This window comes from Balaenoptera borealis (assembly GCF_965194805.1).
Source record: "Balaenoptera borealis genome assembly, chromosome: X".
NCBI lineage: Eukaryota > Metazoa > Chordata > Mammalia > Artiodactyla > Balaenopteridae > Balaenoptera > Balaenoptera borealis.
This window is the reverse complement of record NC_138881.1, coordinates 63,008,782-63,033,699: the sequence shown is the minus strand read 5'-3', so window position 1 is coordinate 63,033,699 and position 24,918 is coordinate 63,008,782. Positions and strand designations below refer to the sequence as shown.

The 24,918-nt window shown below is 36.9% G+C and overlaps 1 protein-coding gene across 3 annotated transcripts in view; it reads left to right on the top strand.

Annotated features, from left to right (window-relative positions):
• Positions 1–24,918, top strand: part of ABCB7 (ATP binding cassette subfamily B member 7) — a 150,661-nt gene that overhangs the window by 89,402 nt on the left and 36,341 nt on the right. For 2 of the 3 annotated variants that reach the window (XM_082377161.1, XM_082377160.1), the window contains 8 exons: positions 19,021–19,153; positions 20,034–20,302; positions 20,852–20,940; positions 21,033–21,120; positions 21,965–22,139; positions 23,051–23,208; positions 23,769–23,932; positions 24,091–24,220. In XM_082377161.1, coding sequence (XP_082233287.1) covers positions 19,021–19,153; positions 20,034–20,302; positions 20,852–20,940; positions 21,033–21,120; positions 21,965–22,139; positions 23,051–23,208; positions 23,769–23,932; positions 24,091–24,220 — 1,206 coding nt within the window. The remainder of the gene's footprint in view (positions 1–19,020; positions 19,154–20,033; positions 20,303–20,851; positions 20,941–21,032; positions 21,121–21,964; positions 22,140–23,050; positions 23,209–23,768; positions 23,933–24,090; positions 24,221–24,918) is intronic. The other variant, XM_082377162.1, reaches the window with a different exon arrangement.

The window sequence follows — 24,918 nt, the reverse complement described above, 5'->3', positions numbered from 1 at the left end:
ATTTGTATATCACCTTTGGAGAAATGTCTATTTAGGTCTTCTGCCCATTTTTGGATTGGGTTGTTTGTTTTTTTGATATTGAGCTGCATGAGCTGCTTGTATATTTTGGAGATTAATCCTCTGTCAGTTGCTTTGTTTGCAAATATTTTCTGCCTTTCTGTGGGTTCTCTTTTCCTCTTGCTTATGGTTTCCATTGCTGTGCAAAAGCTTTTAGATTTCATTAGGTTTATTTTTGTTTTTATTTCCCTTTCTCTAGGAGGTGGGTCAAAAAGGATCTTGCTGTGATTTATGTCATAGAGTGTTCTGCCTGTGTTTTCCTCCAAGAGTTTGATAGTGTCTGGCCTTATATTTAGGTCTTTAATCCATTTTGAGTTTATTTTTGTATATGGTGTTAGGGAGTGTTCTAATTTCATTCCTTTACATGTAGCTGTGCAGTTTTCCTGGAACCACTTATTGAAGAGGCTGTCTTTTCTCCATTGTATATTCTTGCCTCCTTTCTCAAAGATAAGGGGACCATATGTGCGTGGGTTTATCTCTGGCCTTTCTATCCTGTTCCATTGATCTATATTTCTGTTTTTGTTCCAGTACCATACTGCCTTGATTACTGTAGCTTTATAGTATAGTCTGAAGAAAGGGAGCCTGATTCCTCCAGCTCCGTTTAATCTTTCTCAAGATTGCTTTGGCTATTCAGGGTCTTTTGTGTTTCCATACAAATTGTGAAATTTTTTGTTTTAGGTCTGTAAAAAATGCCATTGGTAGTTCGATAGGGATTCTGTTGAATCTGTAGATTACTTTGGGTAGTATATTCATTTCCACAGTGTTGCTTCTTCCAATCCAAGAACATGGTATATCTCTCCATCTGTTTGTATCATCTTTAATTTCTTTCTCAGTGTCTTATAGTTTTCTGCATACAGGTCTTTTGTCTCCTTGGGTAGGTTTATTCCTAGGTATTTTATTCTTTTTGTTGCAGTGGTAAATGGGAGTGTTTCCTTAATTTCTCTTTCAGATTTTTCATCATTAGTGTATAGGAATACAAGAGATTTCTGTGCATTAACTTTGTATCCTGCTACTTTACTGGATTCATTGATTAGCTCTAGTAGTTTTCTGGTAGCATCTTTAGGATTCTCTGTGTACAGTATCATGTCATCTACAAACAGTGACAGTTTTACTTCTTCTTTTCCGATTTGTATTCCTTTTATTTCTTTTTCTTCTCTGATTGCTGTGGCTAAGACTTCAAAAACTATGTTGAATAATAGTGGTGGGAGTGGGCAACCTTGTCTCATTCCTGATCTTAGTGGAAATGGTTTCACTTTTTCACCATTGAGAACAATGCTAGCTGTGGGTTTGTCATATATGGCCCTTATTATATTAACATAAGTTCTCTCTATGCCTACTTTCTGGAGTGTTTTTATCATAAATAGGTGTTGAATTTTGTCAAAAACTTTTTCTGCATCTATTGAGATGATCATATGGTTTTTATCCATCAGTTTGTTAATATGGTTTATCACATTGACTAATTTGCATATATTGAAGAATCCTTGCATTCCTGGGATCAACCCCCTTGATCATTGTGTATGATCCTTTTAATGTGCTGTTGGATTCTGTCTCCTAGTATTTTGTTGAGGATTTTTGCATCTATGTTCATCAGTGATATTGACCTGTAGTTTTCTTTTTTTTGTGACATCTTTGTCGGTTTTAGTATCAGGGTAATGGTGGCCTCATAGAATGAGTTTGGGAGTGTTCCTCCCTCTGCTATATTTTGGAAGCATTTCAGAAGGATAGATGTTAGCTCTTCTCTAAATGTTTGATAGAATTCGCCTGTAAAGCCATCTGGTCCTGGGCTTTTGTTTGTTGGAAGATTTTTAATCACAGTTTCAATTTCAGTGCTTGTGATTAGTCTGTTTATATTTTCTATTTCTTCATGGTTCAGTCTTGGAAGATTGTGCTTTTCTAAGAATTTGTCCGTTTCTTCCAGGTTTTCCATTTTATTGGTGTAGAGTTGCTTGTAGTAATCTCTCACGATCCTTTGTATTTCTGCAGTGTCAATTGTTACTTTTCCTTTTTCATTTCTAATTCTATTGTTTTGAGTCTTCTCCCTTTTTTTCTTGATGAGTTTGGCTAATGGTTTATCAATTTTGCTTATCTTCTCAAAGAACCAGCTTTTAGTTTTATTGATCTTTGCTATCGTTTCCTTCATTTCTTTTTGATTTATTTCTGCTCTAATCTTTATGATTTCTTTCCTTCTGCCAACTTTGGGATTTTTTTGTTTCTTCTTTCTCTAATTGCTTTAGGTATAAGACTGTAATTCGAATATTGGTGCTTTTGATCTTGTTTCAGAGGTCTCTGAGAGTGTCTTCAATTCTTTTCATTCTTTTTTCTTTATTCTGCTCTGCAGTAGTTATTTCCACTATTTTATCTTCCAGGTCACTTATCCATTCTTCTGCCTCAGTTTTTCTGCTATTGATTCCTTCTAGAGAATTTTTTATTTCATATATTGTGTTGTTCATCGTTGTTTGTTTGCTCTTTAGTTCTTCTATGTCCTTGTTAAACGTTTCTTGTATTTTCTCCATTGTATTTCCAGGATTTTGGATCATCCTTACTATCATTGCTCTGAAATCTTTTTCAGGTAGACTGCCTATTTCCTCTTCATTTGTTTGGTCTGGTGGGTTTTTACTTTGCTCCTTCATCTGCTGTGTGTTTGTTTGTCTTCTCATTTTGCTTAACTTACTGTGTTTGGGGTCTCCTTTTCGCAGGCTGTAGATTTGTAGTTCCCGTTGTTTTTGGTGTCTGCCCCCAGTGGGTAAGGTTGGTTCAGTGGGTTGTGTAGGCTTCCTGCTGGAGGGGACTGGTGCCTGTGTTCTGGCGGATGCAGCTGGATCTTGTCTTCCTGGTGGGCAGGACCACATCTGGTGGTGTGGTTTGGGGTGTCTGTGAACTTACTATGATTTTACGCAGCCTCTCTCCTGATGGGTGGGTTTGTGTTCCTGTCTTGCTAGTTGTTTGGCATAGTGTGTCCAGCACTGGACCTTGCTGGTCTTTGAGTGAGCTGGGTCTTAGCGTTGAGATGGAGATCTCTGGGAGATCTTTCGCCATTTGATATTTCGTGTGGCCGGGAAGTCTCTCATGGACCGGTGTCCTGAACTCGACTCTCCCACCTCAGAGGGTCAAGCCTGACACCCGGCTGGAGCACCAAGACCCTGTCAGCCATACGGCAGAGAAGAAAAGGGAGAAGGAAGGAAGGGAGGGAGGAAGGAAGGAGGGAAACAATAAAGTTATTAAAGTTTTAAAAAATTATTAAAAAAAAAAGTGCTAAAAAAACAGAAAGAAATGAGAGCAACCAAACCAAGAAACAAATCCACCAATGATAACAAGTGCTAAAAATTATACCAAAAAAAATGGACAGACAGAACCCTAGGACAAATTGTAAAAGCAAAGCTATTCAGACAAAATCACATAAAGAGGCATACACATACACACGCACAAAAAGAGAAAAAGGAAAAATATATATATACGTTAAACAAAAAAGGGAAGAGAGCAACCAAATCAATAAACAAATCTACCAATGATAATAAGCTCTAAATACTAAACTAAAATAAACATAAAACCAGAAACAAATTAGATGCAGAAAGCAAACCCCAAGTCTACAGTTGCTCCCGAAGTCCACCGCCTCAATTTTGGGATGATTCATTGTCTATTCAGGTGTTCCACAGATGCAGGGTACATCAAGTTGATTGTGGAGATTTAATCTGCTGCTACTGAGGCTTCTTGGAGAAATTTCCATTTCTCTTCTTTGTTAGCACAGCTCCTGGGGCTCCGCTTTGGAATTGGCCCCACCTCTGCATGTAGGTCACCTGAGGGCATCTGTTCCCTGCCCAGACAGGACGGGGTTAAAGTAGCAGCATATTTGGGGGCTGTGGCTCACTCATGGTGGGGGGAGGCAGGGGTGTGCAATGCGGGGTGAGTCTGCGGCAGCAGAGGCTGGTGTGACGTTGCAACAGCCTGAGGCGCACCGTGTGTTCTCCTGGGGAAGTTGTCCCTGGATCACGGGACCCTGGCAGTGGCGGGCTGCACAGGCTCCCGGGAGGGGAGGTGTGGATAGTGACCTGTGCTTGCACACAGGCTCCTTGGTGGCTGCAGCAGCAGCCTTAGCGTTTCATGCTTGTCTCTGGTGTCCGCGCTGATATCCGCAGCTCGCACCCATCTCTGGAGCTCGTTTAGGCGTTGCCCTGAACCCCCCCTCCTCACACACCCTGAAACAATGGTCTCTTGCCTCTTAGGCAGGTCCAGACTTTTTCCCGGACTCCCTACTGGCTAGCTGTGGCATACCAGCCCCCTTCAGGCTGTGTTCACGCAGCCAACCCCAGTCCTCTCCCTGGGCTCTGACCTCGAAAGCTGAAGCCTTAGCTCCCAGCCCCCGCCCACCCCGGCGGGTGAGCAGACAGGCCTCTCAGGCTGATGAGTGCTGGTCGGCACCCATCCTCTGTGCGGGAATCTCTCTGCTTTGCCCCCTGCACCCCTGTTGCTGCGCTCTCCTTCATGGCTCCAAAGCTTCCACCCCGCCACCTCCTTCTCTGCTAGTGAAGGGGCTTCCTAGTGTGTGGAAACCTTTCCTCCTCCACAGCTCCCTCCCAGAAGTGCAGGTCCCTTCCCTATTCTTTTGTCTCTGTTTTTTCTCTTTTCTTTTGCCCTACCCAGGTACCTGTGGGGAGTTTCTTGCCTTTTGGGAAGTCTGAGGTCTTCTGCCAGCGTTCAGTAGGTGTTCTGTAGGAGTTGTTCCACATGTAGATGTATTTTTGATGTATCTGTTGGGAGGAGGGTGATCTCCACGTCTTACTACTTAGCCATCTTGAAGTGCGAGTCCCTTATTTATTTTTGAGTAGTACTGCAGGTGTGATTTATAATTTGTGTGCATTAGATGCATTGTTAGCCCTTTCATTCCTCGGCTTCCTATTTTTTTCCTCAACCTGATTACATGCTTTGGCATATAAGCACTTTGGACCAATCTATGCCCCTTTATACTCAGATCTTCCCTATCTCCTCCACATACTTCTTGGAACTTTAGGGCAGGGTTCAGGAACCTTTTCAGCTCCAATTGAATGCCACCCAGCCATCTGAGCAGTGTGTGGTGGTTTCATAACAAGGCCTAAGGCATCCATGAAGGATAAGGAAGACAGAAAGAGAGAAATGTTTAGTGAGTAGAAGGAAAAGGGAGGATTTCATGGTTAACATATGGGACCACAGTATACCATCTGCTTGCTTATTTGCTTTTTAATGCTCTTTTGATTCTGAGATTCTTAATGCTGTCATTGCCTCCAACAAAGATTTTTAAGATAAACTGTATTATATAGAGATGTCTTGCAGCCCAGAGGAGGCCAAGAGGATGGATTGGTATTTCTTCTATCCAAGTTACAGCAATTCTCTTGTAGTACTGTAGAGTTCTGTATGAGGTATAGTTTAGGGGTTCTATTGCCACAAGAGACACAGAGATAGAGACAGAGAGAATACTCTTTGCCTTCATTCCTTAAATCCCTACAAATTTTATGCAGTACCTTTTCTTATCATCCACATGTACATCATAGGAGTATCACATCATCATTAATCTCTTCTAAGGATTTTAAAAATTTCAGTCTTTCTATTAGTATATTGCACTTAATATGTAATATAAGGATTTACGGAAAATATAAAACACATTTACTGAAATCATCTGATTTTATAAAATAAGTGTTTTAATATTGTAAAATAGTTTACTCATATTCTCTAACCACTACCGTCTTGGAAACCACCGTCTTGGAAACCACTTAGTTGACAGAGAAATTGGGGGCACAGAAAATTAAATATCAAGTACAAAAAGATATTCTCACTAATCTGTTAGAAATGAAAATAAGCTACTTTAAAATTATAAAATAATTTCAGGGGAGAGTGTGATTTATAAAAATATTATCAATACCTCATTTCTTCAAGAATGCATCTATTATATAAAGTAATGGATAATATATGTGTCAGTCATCTGGGCTGCTATAACAAAATGCCATAAACTGGGTGGTTCATAGATCGCTGTCTTGTTTTGTAACCTCACATGATGTAAAGGGCAAGAAGGGTCTCTGGGCACTCTTATAAGGGCACTAATCTCATTCATGAGGGTTCTGTCCTCATGACCTTGTCACCTCCTAAAGGCCCTGCCTCCAAATACCATCATCCTGGGGGTTAGAATTCAACATATGAATTTGGTAGGGGGAAACAAACATTCAGACCATAGTAATATGTACTAAACAAACATTTGTTGATTGACTATTAGGTATAAGGTACTGTGCTTAGGCAGCTGGGAATAAAAAAATAAAATGTGGGCCTTGCCCTCCTGGAGTTGCTGTGTACTGAAGGAGAAGAATATACAAATAATGATAAAATATATCTATATATAACATAAACATCCAAAGGGAGTCACAAATGAAGCTATAGGGGAGTTCCAAGAATTAGGCATTTAGGGAAGGCTTCATGGAGGAGCTAGAGTTTTCCAGTAACTACTGTCTTCAAAAGATTAATGCACTTTTTGCTTAACTTTGATACTTTAAAATTTTCTGAAAAACATTTTTAAAAGTAAAACAATGCTAACAATGCTACCTGAAGCCTTAAGTTGAGAAGTGTGATTTATACCCTGGAGTATTTCTTTAATTAAAAGACTTTATATTTTAGAGAATTTTTAGGCTTACAGAAAAATTGAGCTGTAAGTACAGAGAGTTCCTATATATCCCTCCTCCCAAAGCACCCCCCACTAAATTTCTTCTATTACTAACATCTTGCATTAGTGTAGTACATTTGTTACAATTGATGAACCAATTATAAAAAAATACATTATTCTTATTAACTAAGTTCATAGTGTACATTAGGATTCCATTCTTTGTGTTGTAGTTATATGGTTTTGGGGAAACGCATAATGTCAGATACCACCACTAAAGTATCATACAGAATAGTTTTACTGCCCTGAAAATCTGAGGCATTCCACCTATTCATCTCTCTCTCCATCCTCCTGAATCCTTGATAACCACTGACCATTTTGCTGTCTCTGTAGTTTTACCTTCTCCAGAATGTTATACAGTTGGAATCATACAGTATGTAGCCCTTTCAGACTGGTTTCTCTCACTTAGGAATATGCATTTCTGGGCCATTTGTGGCTTTCTTTTTATTTGATAGTTCATTTCTTTTTATTGCTGAAAAATATTTCACTGTATGGAGGTACCATAGTGTGTTTATCCACTCGCTCTTTGAAAGATATCTTGGTTGCTTCTAAATTTTGGCAATTATAAATAAAGCTGCAGTAAACATTTGTGTACAGGATTTTGTGTGACATAAGTTTTCAGTTCATTTGGGTAATTACCAAGGATTGCAATTGCTAGATTATATAGTAAGACTATGTTTAATTTTGTGAGAAACTGCCATACTGTCTTCCAAAGTGGCTGTACCGTTCTTCATTCCCACTAGCGATGAAGTTTCTGTTCTTGCATATCCTTGTCAACCATTTTAATAGGTGCATAATGGTATCTCATTTTTGTTCTGATTTGAAATTGCCTAATGACACATGGCATTGAGCACCTTTTCATATGCTTATTGGCATCTGTATATCCTTCTTGGTGAGATGTCTGTCAGGTCTTTTGCCGATTTTTCATTTGGGTTGTTCATTTTCTTGTTGAATTTTAAGAGTTCTCTGCATATTTTGAATACCAGTTCTTTATCAGATAGATGTTTTGCAGATATTTTTACTCTATCTGTGGCTTGTATTTTCCTTCTCTTTACAGTGTCTTTCACAGAACAGAAGTTTTAAATTTTAATGAAGTCCAACTTATCAGTGTTCATGGATTGTGCCTTTAATGTTGTTATCTCATGTCATTGGCAAACCAAAGGTCACCTAGATTTTCCTTTATGTTATCTTCTAGAAGTTTTATAGATTTTTGCTTTACATTTAGGTCTGTAATCAATTTGGAGTTAATTTTTGCAGAAGGTGTAAGCAAGGTCACTGTCTAGATTCTTTCTTCTTTTCTTTTCTCTTTTTTCTTTTCTTCCCTTCCTTCCTCCCTCCCTCCCTCCATCTCCTCTCCTCTTCTCTCTCTGTCTCTCACTCTCTCTCTCTCAGCACCATTTTTTGAAAACACTACCTTTTCCCCACTGGGCTGCCTTTGCTCCTTTGTCAAAGATCAGTTAACTATATTTGTGTGTATTTGTCTATTTCTGGACTCTCTGTTCTATTCCATGGATCTATTTGTCCATTCTTTTCCCAATACTACAGTGTTTTGTTTTTTATAAATTTATTTATTTTATTTATTTATTTTTGGCTGTGTTGGGTCTTTGTTTCTGTGCGAGGGCTTTCTCTAGTTGCGGCAAGTGGGGGCCACTCTTCATCGTGGTGCGCGGGCCTCTCACTGTCGTGGCCTCTCGTTGCGGAGCACAGGCTCCAGACGCGCAGGCTCAGTAGTTGTGGCTCACGGGCCCAGTTGCCCCGCGGTATGTGGGATCTTCCCAGACCAGGGCTCGAACCCGTGTCCCCTGCATTGGCAGGCAGATTCTCAACCACTGTGCCACCAGGGAAGCCCACCACAGTGTTTTGATTACTGTAACTTTATGGTAAGTCTTGATGTCAAATAGTATCAGCCCGTCAACATTGTTTTTGTCTTCAATATTGTGTTGGATATTCTGGGTCTTTTGTTTTTCTATATAAAATTTAGAATCACTTTGCCCCTATCTACCAAATTACTAGCTAGGATTTTGATTGGGACTGAATTGAATACATAGATCAAGTTTGACATCTTGACAATATTGAGTCATCCTATCCATGAACATGGATTATCTCTCTGTTCATTTAGTTCTTTAATTTCTTTTATCAAAGTTTTATAGTTTTCCTCATGTAGATCTTGTACATGTTTTGTTAGATGTATACATAATTTTTTTGGTACTAATTTCAATGGTGTTACATGTTTAATTTCAAATTGCATATTGTTCATTGGAGGTATATAGGAAAGTGATTGACTTTTGTATATTAGCTATGTACCTTGCAACCATGTAACATGCAACGTTGCTAGAGTTGCTTATTAGTTTCAGGAGGTTTTTTATTATTGATTCTTTTGGATTTCCTACATGGATAATCATATCATCTGCAAAGATGGTTTTATTTCTTCCTTCCCAACATGTATACCTTTTATTTCCTTTTCTTGTCTTATTGCATTAGCTAAGGACTTCCAGTACCATGTTGAACAGGAGCAGTAAGATAGGACGTCTTTGCCTTGTTCCCAGTCTTAGGGGTAAAAGCATCTAATTTCTCATCATTAAGTATGTTGTTAGCTATAGGTTTTCTTGTAGATGTTTTAATCAAGTTGAGGGAGTTCCCCTCTATTCCAAGTTTGCTTAGAGTTTTTTTTATCATGAATAGGTGTTGGATTTTTCAAGTGCTTTTTTTTCATCTGTTGATAAAATATGCTATTTTTTCTTTAGCCTGTTGATGTGATCAGTTACATTAATTGGGTTTTCAATGTTGGACCAGCCATGCATACCTGGAATAAATCCCACTTGGTCATATTGTATAATTATTTTTATACATTATTGGAATTGATTTGCTAATATTTTGGTGAGAATTTTTGGTCTATGTTCATGAGAGATAGTGGTCTGTAGTTTTCCTTTCTTGTGGTGTCTTTGTCTGGTTTTGGTACTAAGGTAATGCTGGGCTCATAGAATGAGTTAGGAAATGTTCCTTCTATCTCTGTTTTCTGTAAGAGATGGTCTTTACCAATTGTCTAAGTACTTTATCCAGTTTTCTATTCTCCTTGTTTTGCCTTGCTAATCAGATCTCCCTTTAGTGCTCTTGTTCTTTCTTTCTCTCCTTCTGATCTTTTAGGGACCAGAGAGGTAATTAAACAAAAAAACAAAATTCCCTTTTACCTCTTCACATATATTGGACCCTTCTGAGCAGCACTAGTTACAGAGCCCTTAATTATCAGAGGCTGCTGTAAAAGAGATTAATTACTGAGAAATTTATATATTAAAAGTTCTGAAAGAATTGGCTTCCTCAGATGAGATAGACAATACTTTTATGACCAGGAAGGGAAAAGTCATTTTAAAATCTGGAATTTGAGACCCTCAGCAAACTGACCATGTTTTGGCATCATATAGATACAGCATACTTTTGACTGTTCTTTTTGGTGATTTTACTTTTTCCTTAACTCTGTTCTTCAATCAGTGTCCCAAATTGTACATTTGCATGTTAAAATTAAATGTATTCAATTCCCTAATGATATACCAGTTTCTGTGAAAATTAAAGAGTTTAGCAGATTATTTATATATGTGATTTAGACTTTTTCATCTGTGAAAGAAAAAGGTTTTGTGGGAATAAGTCCCTTTATTTCTTTTGTACTTAAATTAATGGGTACATTGCAGTTATAGATGAAACATACCGTTTGTCACATGGTTATAATCTAGTAAAAATAACCAGTTTCTCAATATAGAAAGGAAAGGGGGTATGAAACTTCATATTGAGTCACTTTTTATTGAAATACACTATCATCTAGCTTTATTTTTAGACATTTCCAGCCACTAGGGGAGGTAGATGGGATGTGACCTGTGATATGGCTTTATTTTTAATATACATGCAATAAAATGTACTTTTTTGATATACAGTTCTATAATTTTTAACACGTGTATATTTGTAAAATTACTGTCATAGTCAGGATGGCACAGGAAAGTGCTATTGCCCCAAAAATCTCCTTTGTGTAACCCATTTGTAGATATACCCTCTCCAGGCCCCTAACTGCTAGGTATCATTCATTTGTCCTCTATCACTATAGCTTTGTCATTTTGAGAATACCATATAAATGGAGTCATATAATATATAAACTTTTGAGCTGGCTTCTCTAATTCAACATAATGCCTTTGTCATTCATCCAAGTCATTGACTCTATCAGTAGTTATTCTTTTTTATTAATGAGCAGTATTCCATAGTATGGATGTACTAGAGTTTGTTTATCCATTTACCCTCTTATGGACATTTGGTTTCTTTCCACCCTTTGGCAGTTATAACTAGAGTTGCTATAAACACACGAGTACAGGTTTTTGTGTGAATCTGAGTTTTCATTTCTCTAGGATAAATACCTAAGAGTGGAATTGCTGGGTCACGGTAAGTGTATTTTTAACTCTATAAGAAACTGCCAAATTATTTTGCAAAGTGGCTGTTTTTGTCTGCCACCACCAATATATGAGAGTTTCAGTTGCTTCATTTCTTTTACTACACTTGGTATCATCAGGCATATAGTGGTATCTTGTGGTTTTAATATACTTTGCATGTGCTTTGTTGCCATCCATACATCCACTTTGGTGAAGTTCCTGTTCAAGTGTTTTGTCCATTTTTTATTTGGGCTGTTGTTTCTACTGTTGAGTTTAGTGAGTTATTTATATATTCTCTATGAGACCTTTCTCAGATATATAATTTGCAAATATTTTCTCCCAGTCTGTAGCTTGTTTTTCTTTCTCTAATTTTTTTTTGGGGGGTGGGGGTGCTGCGTCGGGTCTTAGTGGCAGCACTCAGGCTCTTCGTTGCAGCACGTGGGCTTCTTTCTAGTTGTGGCACACGGGCTCCAGAACACGTGGGCTCTGTAGTTTGTGGCACGCAGGCTCAGTAGTTGTGGCACGCGAGCTCAATAGTTGTGGCATGTGGGCTTAGTTGCTCTGCGACATGTGGGATATTACTTCCCTGACCAGGGATCAAACCTGCTTCCCCCTGAATTGGAAGGCGGATTCTTAACCACTGGACCACCAGGGAAGTCCTTGTAGCTTGTTTTTTAATTCCCTTAATAGTGTCTTATATAGAATAAAAGTTTTAAATTTTGATATGTTTCAGTTCATCATTTTTTTTCTTTATGGATTATGCTTTATTATGTCTAAGAACTATTTGCCTAACTCAAGGTCATCAAGATTTTCTCCTATGTTTTCTTCTAAAAGTTATATTTTTACCTTTTACATTTAGATCCATGCTCCATTTTGCATTAATTCTTGTATCCAGTTTAAATGAAGGCTCATTGTTTTGTCCAGTTGTTCCTACATGAAGGCTCTCCTCTCCTCATTGAATTTTCTTTGTTTCCTATTGCTGCTATAACAACTTATGAATTTAATGGCTTAGACAACACAAATTTATTATCTTATATTTCTGAAGGTCAGACATCCAAAATTAGGTTTCACTGGATCAAAATAAAGGCATTTAGCAGGACTGTGCTGCCTCCAGAGGCTCTTGGGAGGGGATCAATTTCCTTGCCTTTTCCAGCTTTTTCTAGAAGTCACCTGCATTTTTGGCTCAAGGCTCCTTCCTCCATCTTAAAGCCAGCAGCATGTTCAATCTTCTTGATTTTGACTCTTGGCTTCTGTAGTCATATCTTTTTTCTTTACTTTGACCCTCCTACTTCCCTCTTATAAGGACTCTTTTGGTTATATTCAGCCCACCCAGATAATCCAGGATACTCTCCCCAGCTCACATTCTTCAGTTTAATCACATCTGCAGAGTCCATTTTGCCATGTAAGGTATCATCTTCACAGGTTCTGGATATTAGTACATGGAGATGTTTAGGGAGGCATGATTCTCAGATAGATAGATAGATAGTGGAATGTCATCCTTTTCTGGACTCTGCTCTGTTTCATTGATCTATGTGTCTCTCCATTCATCGCCACCACACTGTCCTCATTATTGTAGCTTTATAGTAAGTCTTAAAGACAGGTAGTATGATTCTTCCAATTTTTTTTCCAAAATTGTTTTGGCTATTCTAGTTTCTTTGCTTTTCCATAGAGTTTTAGAATAATCTTGTCTGTAGCTACAAAGAAGCCAGATGGGATTTTTAAATGGATTTTTATTAAATCTCTAGACCAATTTGGGGATAATTGGTGTCCCTATTACATTGATTCTTGTAGTTGATGAACACAGTATATCTCTCCATTTATTTAGATCTTCTATGATTTATTTCATATGCATTTGTAGCTTTCAGCATTCAGACACTGTACATCTTTGATTAGATCAGTGGTTCCCTATCAGGGGTGATTTTGCCCTTAAGGGGACATTTGGCAGTAACTAGAGGCATTTTTATTGGTCACAATTGTGTGGGGCTGGGGAGTGCTACTAGTTTGTGGTCGGTAGAGATTAAGGACACTACTAAACATCCTAAAGTACACAGAACAGCCCCTCCCATAAGAAAGAATTATCTAAACCAAAATGTCAGTAGTGCTGAAGGTTGAGAAACCCTGGGTTAGATTTAACTTAAGGATTTATTTTTGTGGGGAGGGGTGTTGTAAATTTTTTAAAATTTTGGTTTCCAGTTGTTCATTGCTTGTATATTGATACATTAATAATTGTTCATTTGTATTGCTCATTATAATATATTGATAATTGTATTGATAATTATTGATATATTTGGAGTTTGGTATACCATTTTATTATCTGCTAGTTGCCTCTTTATTTTGTTGCATTGTTTCACTTTTCCTGCTATCTTTTGCAGTATTTGAACAGGTTTTACTATCCCATTTTAATTTATCGTGCCTTTTGGTCGATCTCTTTGTATAATTTTTTAGTAGTTGCTTTAGGAATTGCAATATTCATACTTAACTTTTCACAGTCTACTTAGAATCGATACTTTGTCCCTTCAAGTAGAATGTAAAAACCTTCCTACCCTTTAAGTCCCTTTACCTTCCCTCTTTATGTTTACAGGTCATCTTACGTATTACATCTACATACATTGAAAACCCCATCAGTCAGTGTTTTAAATTTTGCTTTTAACCATCAAACATATTTTGTTGAACTTAAGAGAAGAATATGCTACTATATTTGCATAGATATTTACTATTTCTGTTGCTTTTCCTTCATTGCTAATGTTCCAGGATTCATTCTGCTTCTATTTCCTAAGTGTATGAAGAATTTCCTTTAGCAGTTCTTTTAGAGCAGGTCTGCTGGTGATTAATTCTTATTAGTTTTCTTTAATCTGAGAATGTCTTGATATTCCTTTCATTTGTGAAGGCTAATTTTGCTGGTTATAGGATTCTAGGTTAACAGTTCTTTTCTTTTACCACTTGAAAAATGTTGTGCCACTTCCTGCTAGCTTCCCTGGAGATCTACTGTCTTCAAATTGTTTTTCCCTTATACTTAATGTATTATTTGTATCTAGCTCTTTTCAGATTTTTTTCTTTGTCTAGCTTTCAGAAATTTAATCATGATGTGTCTTGGTGTGGATTTCTTTAAGTTTATCCCTATTTGGGGTTGCTCAGCTTCTTGAATTCTTGGCTTTGTCTTTGCCAAAGTAGAGGATTTTTTTATTTCTTTGAATACTTTTTCCAGTTTCACACTTCTATTCTTCTGGTACTCTGAAGAGGAATACTGGATCTTTTGTTATGGTCCCATAGGTTCCTGAGTCTTGATTACTGTTTATTTTTTTAAGTCTGTTTTCTCTCTGTTGTCCATATTGAGTACTTTCTATTGTTCTATCTTCAAGTTAATTGATTCTTTCCTTTGTCCTCTGCATTCTGCCATGGATCCCATCCATTCAAGTTTTTTTTTTTTAACTTCAGCTATATTTTTCAGTTTCAGATTTTTCATTTGTTTCTTCTTTTATGTCCTCTATTTATTTGCTGAGACATTCTATTTTTGTTGGTTTAAGCATGTTCATAAATGCTCCTTGAAGCACTTTTATGATAGCTACTCTGAAATTCTTGTCAGATAGTTCTAACATTTGTGTCTATTTATTGTATTTTCTTATTCAAGTTGATATCTTAGTCATTCTTGGGATGATGAGTGATTTTTGATTGAAACCTGGACATTTGGGATATTATGTTATGAGACTCTGGATCTTATTTAAATCTTCTGTTTAGCAGGCCTCCTGTGGCACTGCTCCAGTGGGGATGCCTCATTACTGCAAGTGTGGGTGAAAGTCCAGGTTCTTACCTTGGCCTCCATTTATTCCTAGGGAAAGGGACTCCTTACAACTGCTAGGTGGGGTAGGAGTTCAGGTACCTCAGGAAGATGAAAGACAAACGATGGACTAGGCGAAAATATTTGCAAATCATATAACCAACAAAGGCCTATATCTAGAATATCTATAAAGAATTCCTAAAACTCAACAACAAAAAACCAATGCAAATGTAAAATGTACGAAAGACACAAACAGATATTTCATCAGCGAGGATATATGGATGGCAAATAAACACATGAAAAGATGTTCAACATCATTGCTGTTATGGAAACACAAATTAAAACCACAATGAAATATCACTATATACCTATTAAAATAGTTTCAGGGCTTCCCTGGTGGCGCAGTGGTTGAGAATCTGCCTGCCAATGCAGGGGACACGGGTTCGAGCCCTGGTCTGGGAAGATCCCACATGCCACGGAGCAACTAGGCCCGTGAGCCACAATTACTGAGCCTGCGCATCTGGAGCCTGTGCTCCGCAACAAGAGAGGCCGCGATAATGAGAGGCCCGCGCACCGCGATGAAGAGTGGCCCCCACTTGCCGCAACTAGAGAAAGCCCTCGCACAGAAACGAAGACCCAACACAGCCATAAATAAATAAATAAATAAATAATTTAAAAAAAAATAGTTTCAAAATTTTAAAAAATAGTGATGATACCAAATGTTGGTGAGGATGCAGAGGAACTGGATCACTCATACTTTACTGGTGGGACTATAAAGTGGTACAGCCACTCTGAAAGAGTATGGCAGTTTATTAAAAAGTTCAGTGTAGGGCTTCCCTGGTAGCTCAGTGGTTGAGAATCTGCCTGCTAATGCAGGGGACACAGGTTTGAGCCCTGGTCTGGGAAGATCCCACATGCCGCGGAGCAACTAGGCCCGTGAGCCACAGCTACTGAGCCTGCGCGTCTGGAGCCTGTGCTCCGCAACAAGAGAGGCCGCGATAGTGAGAGGCCCGCGCACCACGATGAAGAGTGGCCCCCGCTTGCCACAACTAGAGAAAGCCCCCGCACAGAAACGAAGACCCAACACAGCCAAAAATTTTAAAAAAAAAAGTTCAGTGTAGACTTACCATATGACTTAGCAATTACACTCTTGGGCATTTATCCCAGAGAAATGAAAACTTATGACCACCTGTATGAAAATGTTCATAAAATCTTCATTTATAATAACTCCAAACTAGAAACAACCAAAATATCCTTCAGGGATGAGTGGTTGAATAAATTATGTTACATCTATGGAATACTACTCAGCAATAAAAAGAGATGCGCTATTGATATATGCATCATCCTTGATGAAGGAATATAAAGAGGTAGCACAGGGAAGTTCTTTTGTGGTGAGGGGATAGTTCTGTATCTTGATTGTGGTGATGGTTACATGGATCTGAACATGGGATAAAATTGCATGGAACCACAGAGGTGACACATAAAACCACACACATACACTAATACACATTTAAAAATGATGAAAACTGCATGAGTTCTGTAGCCTAGTTAACAGTAATGTGCCAATGTACATTTTTGGTTTTGATATGGAACTACAGCTATATAAGATGTCATCATTAGGAGATGCTGGGTTAAGAGTTATGAGTCTGTGTACTACTTCTGCAACTTCCTGTCAGCTTATAATTATTTCAAAATAAAAAGTTTTTAAAAATTCACAGTTGTCTGAGGTGATTTAAGTCTAGTTCTGCTGAAAGCAGAATATTAGGGAAAACCAATATTTGCCACCCCCAAAATATCACAAGGTCAATGGAACCCACATGTATATACTAATAAAAACATCTACATATAATCCTTTCCAGTTCTTTAGTGTTTTTCCTTTTCTTTTAAAAATTACTTTTATGGGAAAACTGACAGTAATCAACAATTATCATTACAGGTAGTGCTGTATTCTTAGCGCTATGCTAACTGCTGTTTTCCTGCCAGTGAAAACACAGGCAGATGACATTCACATTCTTTACATACTTATAAGGATGCTCCCAAATTTGACCAAACGCAAACACATTTTCAAAAAAAATAAAATTGCACAATTTTCCTGGTGATACATGAGTTTCAGTCAGACTCACTCTGTGGCAAAGATATAATGGGCTGTGTGTTGTGAGAATTGCATGCTAGCTATAACTATCACCTTTTCTCCCACTCAAGAAAGTGTATTGGAATGCAAGTGAGGGGATTTGGCCTTAAATGGAAAACCTGGAATCTCTTCAAATTTATTTAAATTACTTATGCCATACTTTTCAACTGTAACTGGTTTAAGCATTGCATTTGAGAGTATCCATTTTAGGCTGCAAAAGTAATAAAATAATGTTGTCCCTGCCTTATTAAACTGCTGATATGGCTATGGTATACAGGAAAAAATTCTGAATTTCAGGACAGACCTGGATTTTAATCCTAGCTCTGCTGCTTACTGAACAAGTCATTAAACCTCACAGAACCTGAGTTTTCTCAATTATAGGGATAATACCCATTTCATAGACTTATTTCGTTCAGCTCTTACCTTTGTGAAAGGTACCTAGCACCATATCTGACTCATATAGCTGTTGTTCACAAAATGTTTGTTTGCTGCAAAAAGTTTCTACTGAGTTATCCATACACATGCACCTGAAGACAAAGTGAATGATAAATATATAATAAAAATTATAAATACTGTGGTTTAAACTATAAAAATGAGGGTTGGAAAATGGAAAGTGCCAAAAGTGCTGCAGGTTTTAGAGAAGGCATCATGATGGGAATGAGATTCAGAGTGGGTTTTGAAGAATAGAGAAGTGGAGGGGTAAATTGGGCAGGGAGACCATTTCAAGTAGAAGCAGAAGCCTGAGGATATATGATTATATGGGAATCAAAATTGAGAAATTTATACTACTTGAAACCTGCTATTCTATTAGATTATATTTGGGAACTTATAAATCTTAAAGTTTTAAGCAGTTTTTTCCATAGTGTTACATTTTAAAAGTATTCCAACATTTGCTGTCTATTTTAATGATATTGAATATTAGAGTACCTGCTTGGTTGCTAAGACACTTGTATACCTTACTTTGAAATCTTGATTGGTAAGGTTTACATAGCTCCTGTCAGTTGTAGCTAAACTTAGGCTTGTTGATAATAAATTCTTTCTGTTTAATAAAGATGAGTGATATAATAATGGAACATTAACGAGAGCTGGGATTTCAGTATTTTTGTTAAGTCTTATAGAATTGTTTTCACATGTTATTAATGTATATGAATTTAATTTCTTCAAAGAAAGCTTTGCCAGTCTTACCAACTTCCTATTCCTAAATGATGGTTGGTGTTTTTAATAGTATAACTTTGTAGAAAATATGAAATGTGAGTGATTGACTAACTTGTCTTGAATATATGAAAGCATTATACCCTTTATTTATTTATTTATTTATTTCGGTGTATTCTCATGGAGAAATAGGTTGGTTTTTGAAAGCTTAGTTTGGTATTCATTGGGTTTTCTTTTATATGGTGTTGGAGCAAAGGGATTTTTTTCTGGGGCAAATAGATCTATCAATGTTGGTTTTTTTCCCCCTGAGTGGTGAATCAGCTACAGATACTTGTAATTTATCTGCTTTTGAGATCCTTTTTTGCTGTATAATTTCAGTTTTACCATTATCTTGGTGAATAAATAATTTTACTTATATTTATTGAATACCTGCTATATACAAAGCATTGTACTTATATACAGAAATAACTACAGTATAAGGCAGTTTGCTGTAAGTGTCATGAGCTCTGTAGGATTTTAGATAATGGAGAAAGCATTTTTGAGTGGATGATCAGGGGTGATTTCATGGAGGCAGGAGCATTTGACTAATGCACACAGCTTGTAAATGAATATTAACATGGCAGTCAGTGTGAGGTAGGAATCCTGAAATGACAGCTCTCCCACTGCCAAAGATTTTATCTTTATAAACTGGGAAAATCATTGCAATACCAGTAAATGGTTAATATCTAAACATTCCCATAAATACAAATTTAAGGTAAATATTTGTACTTTTATAAATACATAATTTGCATATGATTGATAATTGCTGCTTTTATGTTTTTAGGCTATGAATATCGTGGTTCCCTTCATGTTTAAATATGCTGTAGACAGCCTCAACCAGATGTCGGGAAACATGCTGAACCTGAGTGATGCACCAAATACAGTTGCAACCATGGCAACGGCAGTTCTCATTGGCTGTATGTTTGGTTCTTTAATCTGTCTACAGGTGTTGACTTTCTTCAAGAGGGTTTCATCATATTTGAGCATATGACCTTTTCACCACAAACACAACTTAGGATTTTAGATGTTTGTTTTATATGAGATTTTTTTTTTGATATGTGGTTTTAAAAAAATTCTTTGTATGATATACTTTCCAAAAATTCTGTAATAAAAGTCCCATTTTCTAAGTTCTAGAAAACAATAACATGAAGTAAGACATTAAATTCATAACAACCACTTCTAATAGTTAGGCTCCTTATAAGATATTTTTTTAGTAAGACTAGTTATTTTCTTGCTGTTGTTGTTAGCCATTGAATAGGAAATGGCTACATAATGATATGCCTGTATTAATGTGTTTTTAAATTATATTCAATAGCCATGACACAAATCTACAATTTGTAAAGAATAGAATATGATGCTTTGTGTCCCCATGCAGTAGAAAGGATACTTTATGAGACTCAGACCTGAGTTGGGGCATGCTTAGTCAAAGCACTTGGATTTTTCAGGATCTCAATTTTATCATTTGTTATTTGGGGGAATTGAATTAGATCACAAAACCTCAACAGATACTGTACATTTATCCACAATAAGGCCTTATGGGCTGCTGTTTAGTAAAAGTATTTACTTGGAAAAATCTTTCAACATTTGGAATCTTATGGGGGAAAATAACAATGAAAGGTTTTCATGGTGGTGGAAAGATTGATACTCAGTAGGCTAGATGTTTTCTAGGTTTCTTTTAATGTAAGTATTCTGTGATATATTCATTCATTGTACAAACATTTTCTGAGCCCTTGACGTTTTTATACTCCAATGATTCTAATGTTTTTACACCCCACTTTTTCTTGATTGTATTGCTAGATGGTATATCAAGAGCCGGAGCTGCCTTTTTTAATGAAGTTCGAAATGCAGTATTTGGCAAGGTAGCCCAAAATTCAATCCGAAGAATAGCCAAAAACGTCTTTCTCCATCTTCACAACCTGGATTTGGCTTTCCACCTGAACAGACAGACAGGAGCTTTATCAAAGGCTATTGACAGAGGGACAAGGGGTATCAGTTTTGTCCTGAGTGCTTTAGTATTTAATCTTCTTCCCATCATGTTTGAGGTGACCCTTGTCAGTGGTGTTTTGGTAAGTAAAACATTTTTCATGACAAGCTTTTATCTTACATTCTTGTTAGTAGCTATTTAGTACTTGAAGCTTTTGTACTATTGCATGCTTATGATTTGAAAGCAAAATCCCATGGTGCCAGAGGGTTATACAGTTTGTTTAATTATTTTGCCACAAGCTTCAAGGAACTGTGTCCAAAGTCTTTATCATGTTGTTATTGTAAAGAGCTGTTCAGTTCTACACATAGGTCAGTCATTTAGCTAGTGGTTGCAGTTTTTTTGTTAACAGACATTATGGTATATGACTTTGGACTGGTATGGTCAGATTATCTAGGTTTCTTTCTATTCACCATTTGTAGCATTTTAGGCAATTTCATATTTTATAATTAAAAGTATGCATATAACTTAAAGTTGATTTTCTAAGGTATTTGTTTTCTCACTCAGTTTTTCATATATACAACTTTATACCAACATATTTTTTAATTAAAATCTTTGAGATTTGCTAATGTATATTATAAACTATTTGGCAAGAGCAATGACTGTTTCTCATTTCTTCTTTTGCCTTCTCCAGTATTATAGATGTGGTGCCCAGTTTGCACTGGTGACCCTTGGGACACTTGGTGCATACACAGCATTCACAGTTGCTGTCACACGGTGGAGGTAAGGTATTCTCCAGAGGTCAGTCAAGGTTCAGAAATTAGTTATGCTTCTGTGGCAAACATTCCATGCCTATGCAAATCTTTGTCTTACAGAACTAGATTTAGAATAGAGATGAACAAAGCGGATAATGATGCAGGTAACGCTGCCATAGACTCACTGCTGAATTATGAAACTGTGAAGGTAATATGTTTAATTTTACTTTCCTCTTCCTTTCACACCACACTAAAGTTTGTTCTGCCATTTAATTGAATAGGTGCTGTAAGTTAGAGCTGCAGATTAGTATAGGATCTCTAGGTATGATGAAATAATAGTACTTTATTGTTTTTCTTTGTTTAGAAATTGCCCTTTCTACCTCATTTTTTGTGTGGCACCATCAGAATTTTACCTTCTGAATTAATTTATAAGTAGTGACAGTATGGTTAGCATCCTGATTCAGAATACACACTAAGTTCTTGACTCTCTATCCCTCATAGTGCCTAGCATAGTGCTTTTCACTAATTCTTTCATTTATCTGTTCATTTTTCCATTTAACAAATATTACTGAATGCCTCTTGTGTGCAAAGCACTATGCTAAGTCCTGTAATGGGGGAGGGTGGTAAAAACAATGATTGCTGTTTGATCCTTGCCTTCCCAGAATTTGCTAAGCACTGGGAGAGTTAAAGTAAAGTGTGCAAGTGGCTACATGAGAAAGGCGTAATGTGGTGGGGGCAATGAGAATTGTCAATTCAGAGTCTCAGAGGATCAAGGCAAGGCTTTGTGAAGGAAGTGCCATTGACAGCTTTTTTAGATCTGGGTTTAAATTAGCTAGGCATTCAGTAAATGTTTGGGGGATGAATTTTATGGACTTTTCAAATACTGTCCATTGTGGAAAACTGCAGGAGTACCATAGTCCAATATATGGAAAGTCAGTTTTTAAAATGGTGTATGCAGTACAAAATTGTATCCATGAAAAGGATACTAATCACTTAAGAGATTAAATTCCAATTATAGTTGTATATAGTTACTATTTTTATGTATTTTGTAGTATTTTAATAATGAAAATTATGAAGCACAAAGATATGATGGATTTTTGAAGACATATGAGACTGCTTCATTGAAAAGTACCTCTACTCTGGCTATGCTGAACTTTGGTCAAAGTGCTATTTTCAGTGTTGGTTTAACAGCCATAATGGTGCTCGCCAGTCAGGGAATTGTGACAGGTAATGGATATGTGGTTTTCACGTTAGTCTGTGTTTTACTTAACCTTTATAAAGATTAATGAAAGAAATGTGTATATTAGTCTTAATTATAAAGCATATTCAATAAGGTGCTATAACATCCTTGGAGTACTTTCGTTTTTGAATCAGAATATGTTTTCTTGATTACATGATGGTGTTTTTTTTACTTCCATTTGTTTAACACTACAAGTTTAGCACTGGTTCTCTCATTGCTTGGGATTACTGTTTGTGGGGCTACAACCTGATTCTTTTTGGAGTAACTTTCTTTTTAGCATCTGATATTTCTAATTTCTCTTGTAGACCTGGAAAGAAATGTAATTAATTTAGTATTTAGTGTAAAGCACTAAAATGCAAGCAGTCATGTAAAAATTACTAGTGACCTTTTAATTTTTCTATTAGTTGTTCATTTGCAAAACATTTCAAAAGTAAATAATATCTGTTCCTCTTTTCTGTAACCTGCTTGCTTAGTTAGGATTCATTCATTCACTGAGACCTTAATACATGGTTTATCATTCCCAATCATGATATCCATTTGCTCCAATTTTTTAATTTATACTTTAAAAAACTTCTGTTTTACATTACAAGGAACTTTCTTAGGAAGAAAGGAGAGATTTTCAGCCTTCCATTTCTTTCCTCACTTAAACCATTCTCTTTTTCTTATATATTATGTGTAGTGTATGGGTGGGCTTTTGCCATTCCAGTTAGCATATATCTAGTTCCCTATTTTCCTAAATCATGGATTAAAATGCTTTGGAATTTGAGTAGGCCTAAGAATTGCTGATTATGTACATTTTGAACTGTATTCCACAGTAGTAAACTGTAAACTTCTCTGTCTTAAACTGGAAAGTTCATGACATCTAAAAATTTTTTTTTTCTACCAACTGCATATTAAGGTACCCTTACTGTTGGAGATTTAGTAATGGTGAATGGACTGCTTTTTCAGCTTTCATTGCCCCTTAACTTTCTGGGAACTGTATACAGAGAAACTAGACAAGCACTTATAGATATGAACACCTTGTTTACTCTACTCAAGGTAGACACCCGAATTAAAGTAAGTAATCTATTCAGTACCTTTTTAAAAGCATATAAGCATCATCTCATTAATGGTATTATTCCGGGGGAATATTTTTACATTACCATATTAGCAAACTAATTTCTCTTTTGCAGGAATTGGGACTATCATGTGTATTAAAAGGCTGTTACAGCTTTTACTTCTTTGTTTAGAAACCTTACAGTATCAGCAAAGAATATTGTACCTAGAAGCTAAATTTTGTTAACTTCAATATTTGTACTTGCACCTGATTTACTTTTGCTAATAATGATATAAAATGTGATTGCCTCTCCTCACATTCTCAACCTCCTTTCTCCCCTGCCCACCATCCCTCTTTACCCCAAAAACAAATTGATCAGAAATCAAAGCATTCAGGATTTTTACCCTTAACAGTGAGGAGTGAAAAAACATTTTTAAAAGCATGCTTAGAAGTGGTCTAACACCACTTATAAACCTCCTCCTTTCCCTTTATTTTCCTTTTTCTCTCTGTGAATTAAAAAATTGCATAGCTGTACTCTAGGAGGTGTGTAAAGTGGCTTTTCTTTTCTCTTCCCTGCTAGGACAAAGCGATGGCATCTCCCCTTCAGATCACACCACAGACAGCTACGGTGGCCTTTGATAATGTGCATTTTGAATACATTGAGGGGCAGAAAGTCCTTAGTGGAATATCTTTTGAAGTTCCTGCAGGAAAGAAAGTGGCCATTGTAGGAGGTAGTGGGTCAGGGTGGGTAATTTAGTTCTTTATAAAATTCTGCATTGTTGATTGCTGACTCCCATTGTAATATTTTTTATTTGTCATAATAACATGATTACTGTGGTTTAAAATAGGGGTTCCCTAATGCCAGTTGGAGCTACATAACCTTTCCTTGTCTCCTATTTCAGGAAAAGCACAATAGTGAGGCTGTTGTTTCGCTTCTATGAGCCTCAAAAGGGTAACATTTACCTTGCTGGTCAAAATATACAAGATGTGAGCCTGGAAAGCCTTCGGAGGGCAGTGGGAGTGGTACCTCAGGTATTCAAAAAAAGAAAAAAACTTATTTGGGGGAAGATATTTTGGGTTGGTGGATCTTCTACTAGAATCATTTGAATCCAGAGAGTCAGTATAGCTAATTAAGTTGGAAGTGTTAGGCCCTACAGGCCATATTCCGTTACCAAAAAGACAAAAAAACATGAATTCAAAAATCTTCATGATGGGAAGATTTTTTTAAGCCTTAGGAAGATAGCATAATATAGAGGAAAGAGCCCAGACTGGAGTCAAACAGAACAGGATTCTAAGCCCAGCTCTAACCCATATACGTTGTATGGCCTTGGGCCTCAGTTTCCTCATCTGTAAAATAAGGATACCATTTTCTTATAGGACAGAATTATTATGAAGTAGAGATAATATGTGTAAAGTACCAAGTACAATGTCCATCACATAATTGTTCAGTAAATGAAAACTATTATTTTAATTTTGAGCAGTTTTTGGCAGAGTAAATTTATAAAAATTACAAAGCAGTCTGGCTGCCAACTTCAAGTTGGTATGCCTTGTTCCCGCAGTACCAAGCACAGTGCCCAACCCATAGTGAGCATTTAACAAGTATATGCTGAGTGACTTTAGGGGGAAACATAAGTTCAGAGTAAGATCTGAGAAGATAAGAAGGAGGTAGCCTTACAGGATGTGACTTTTTCTTATACTGAAAGCCAATAGACAGACCTGGGAATTAGTTG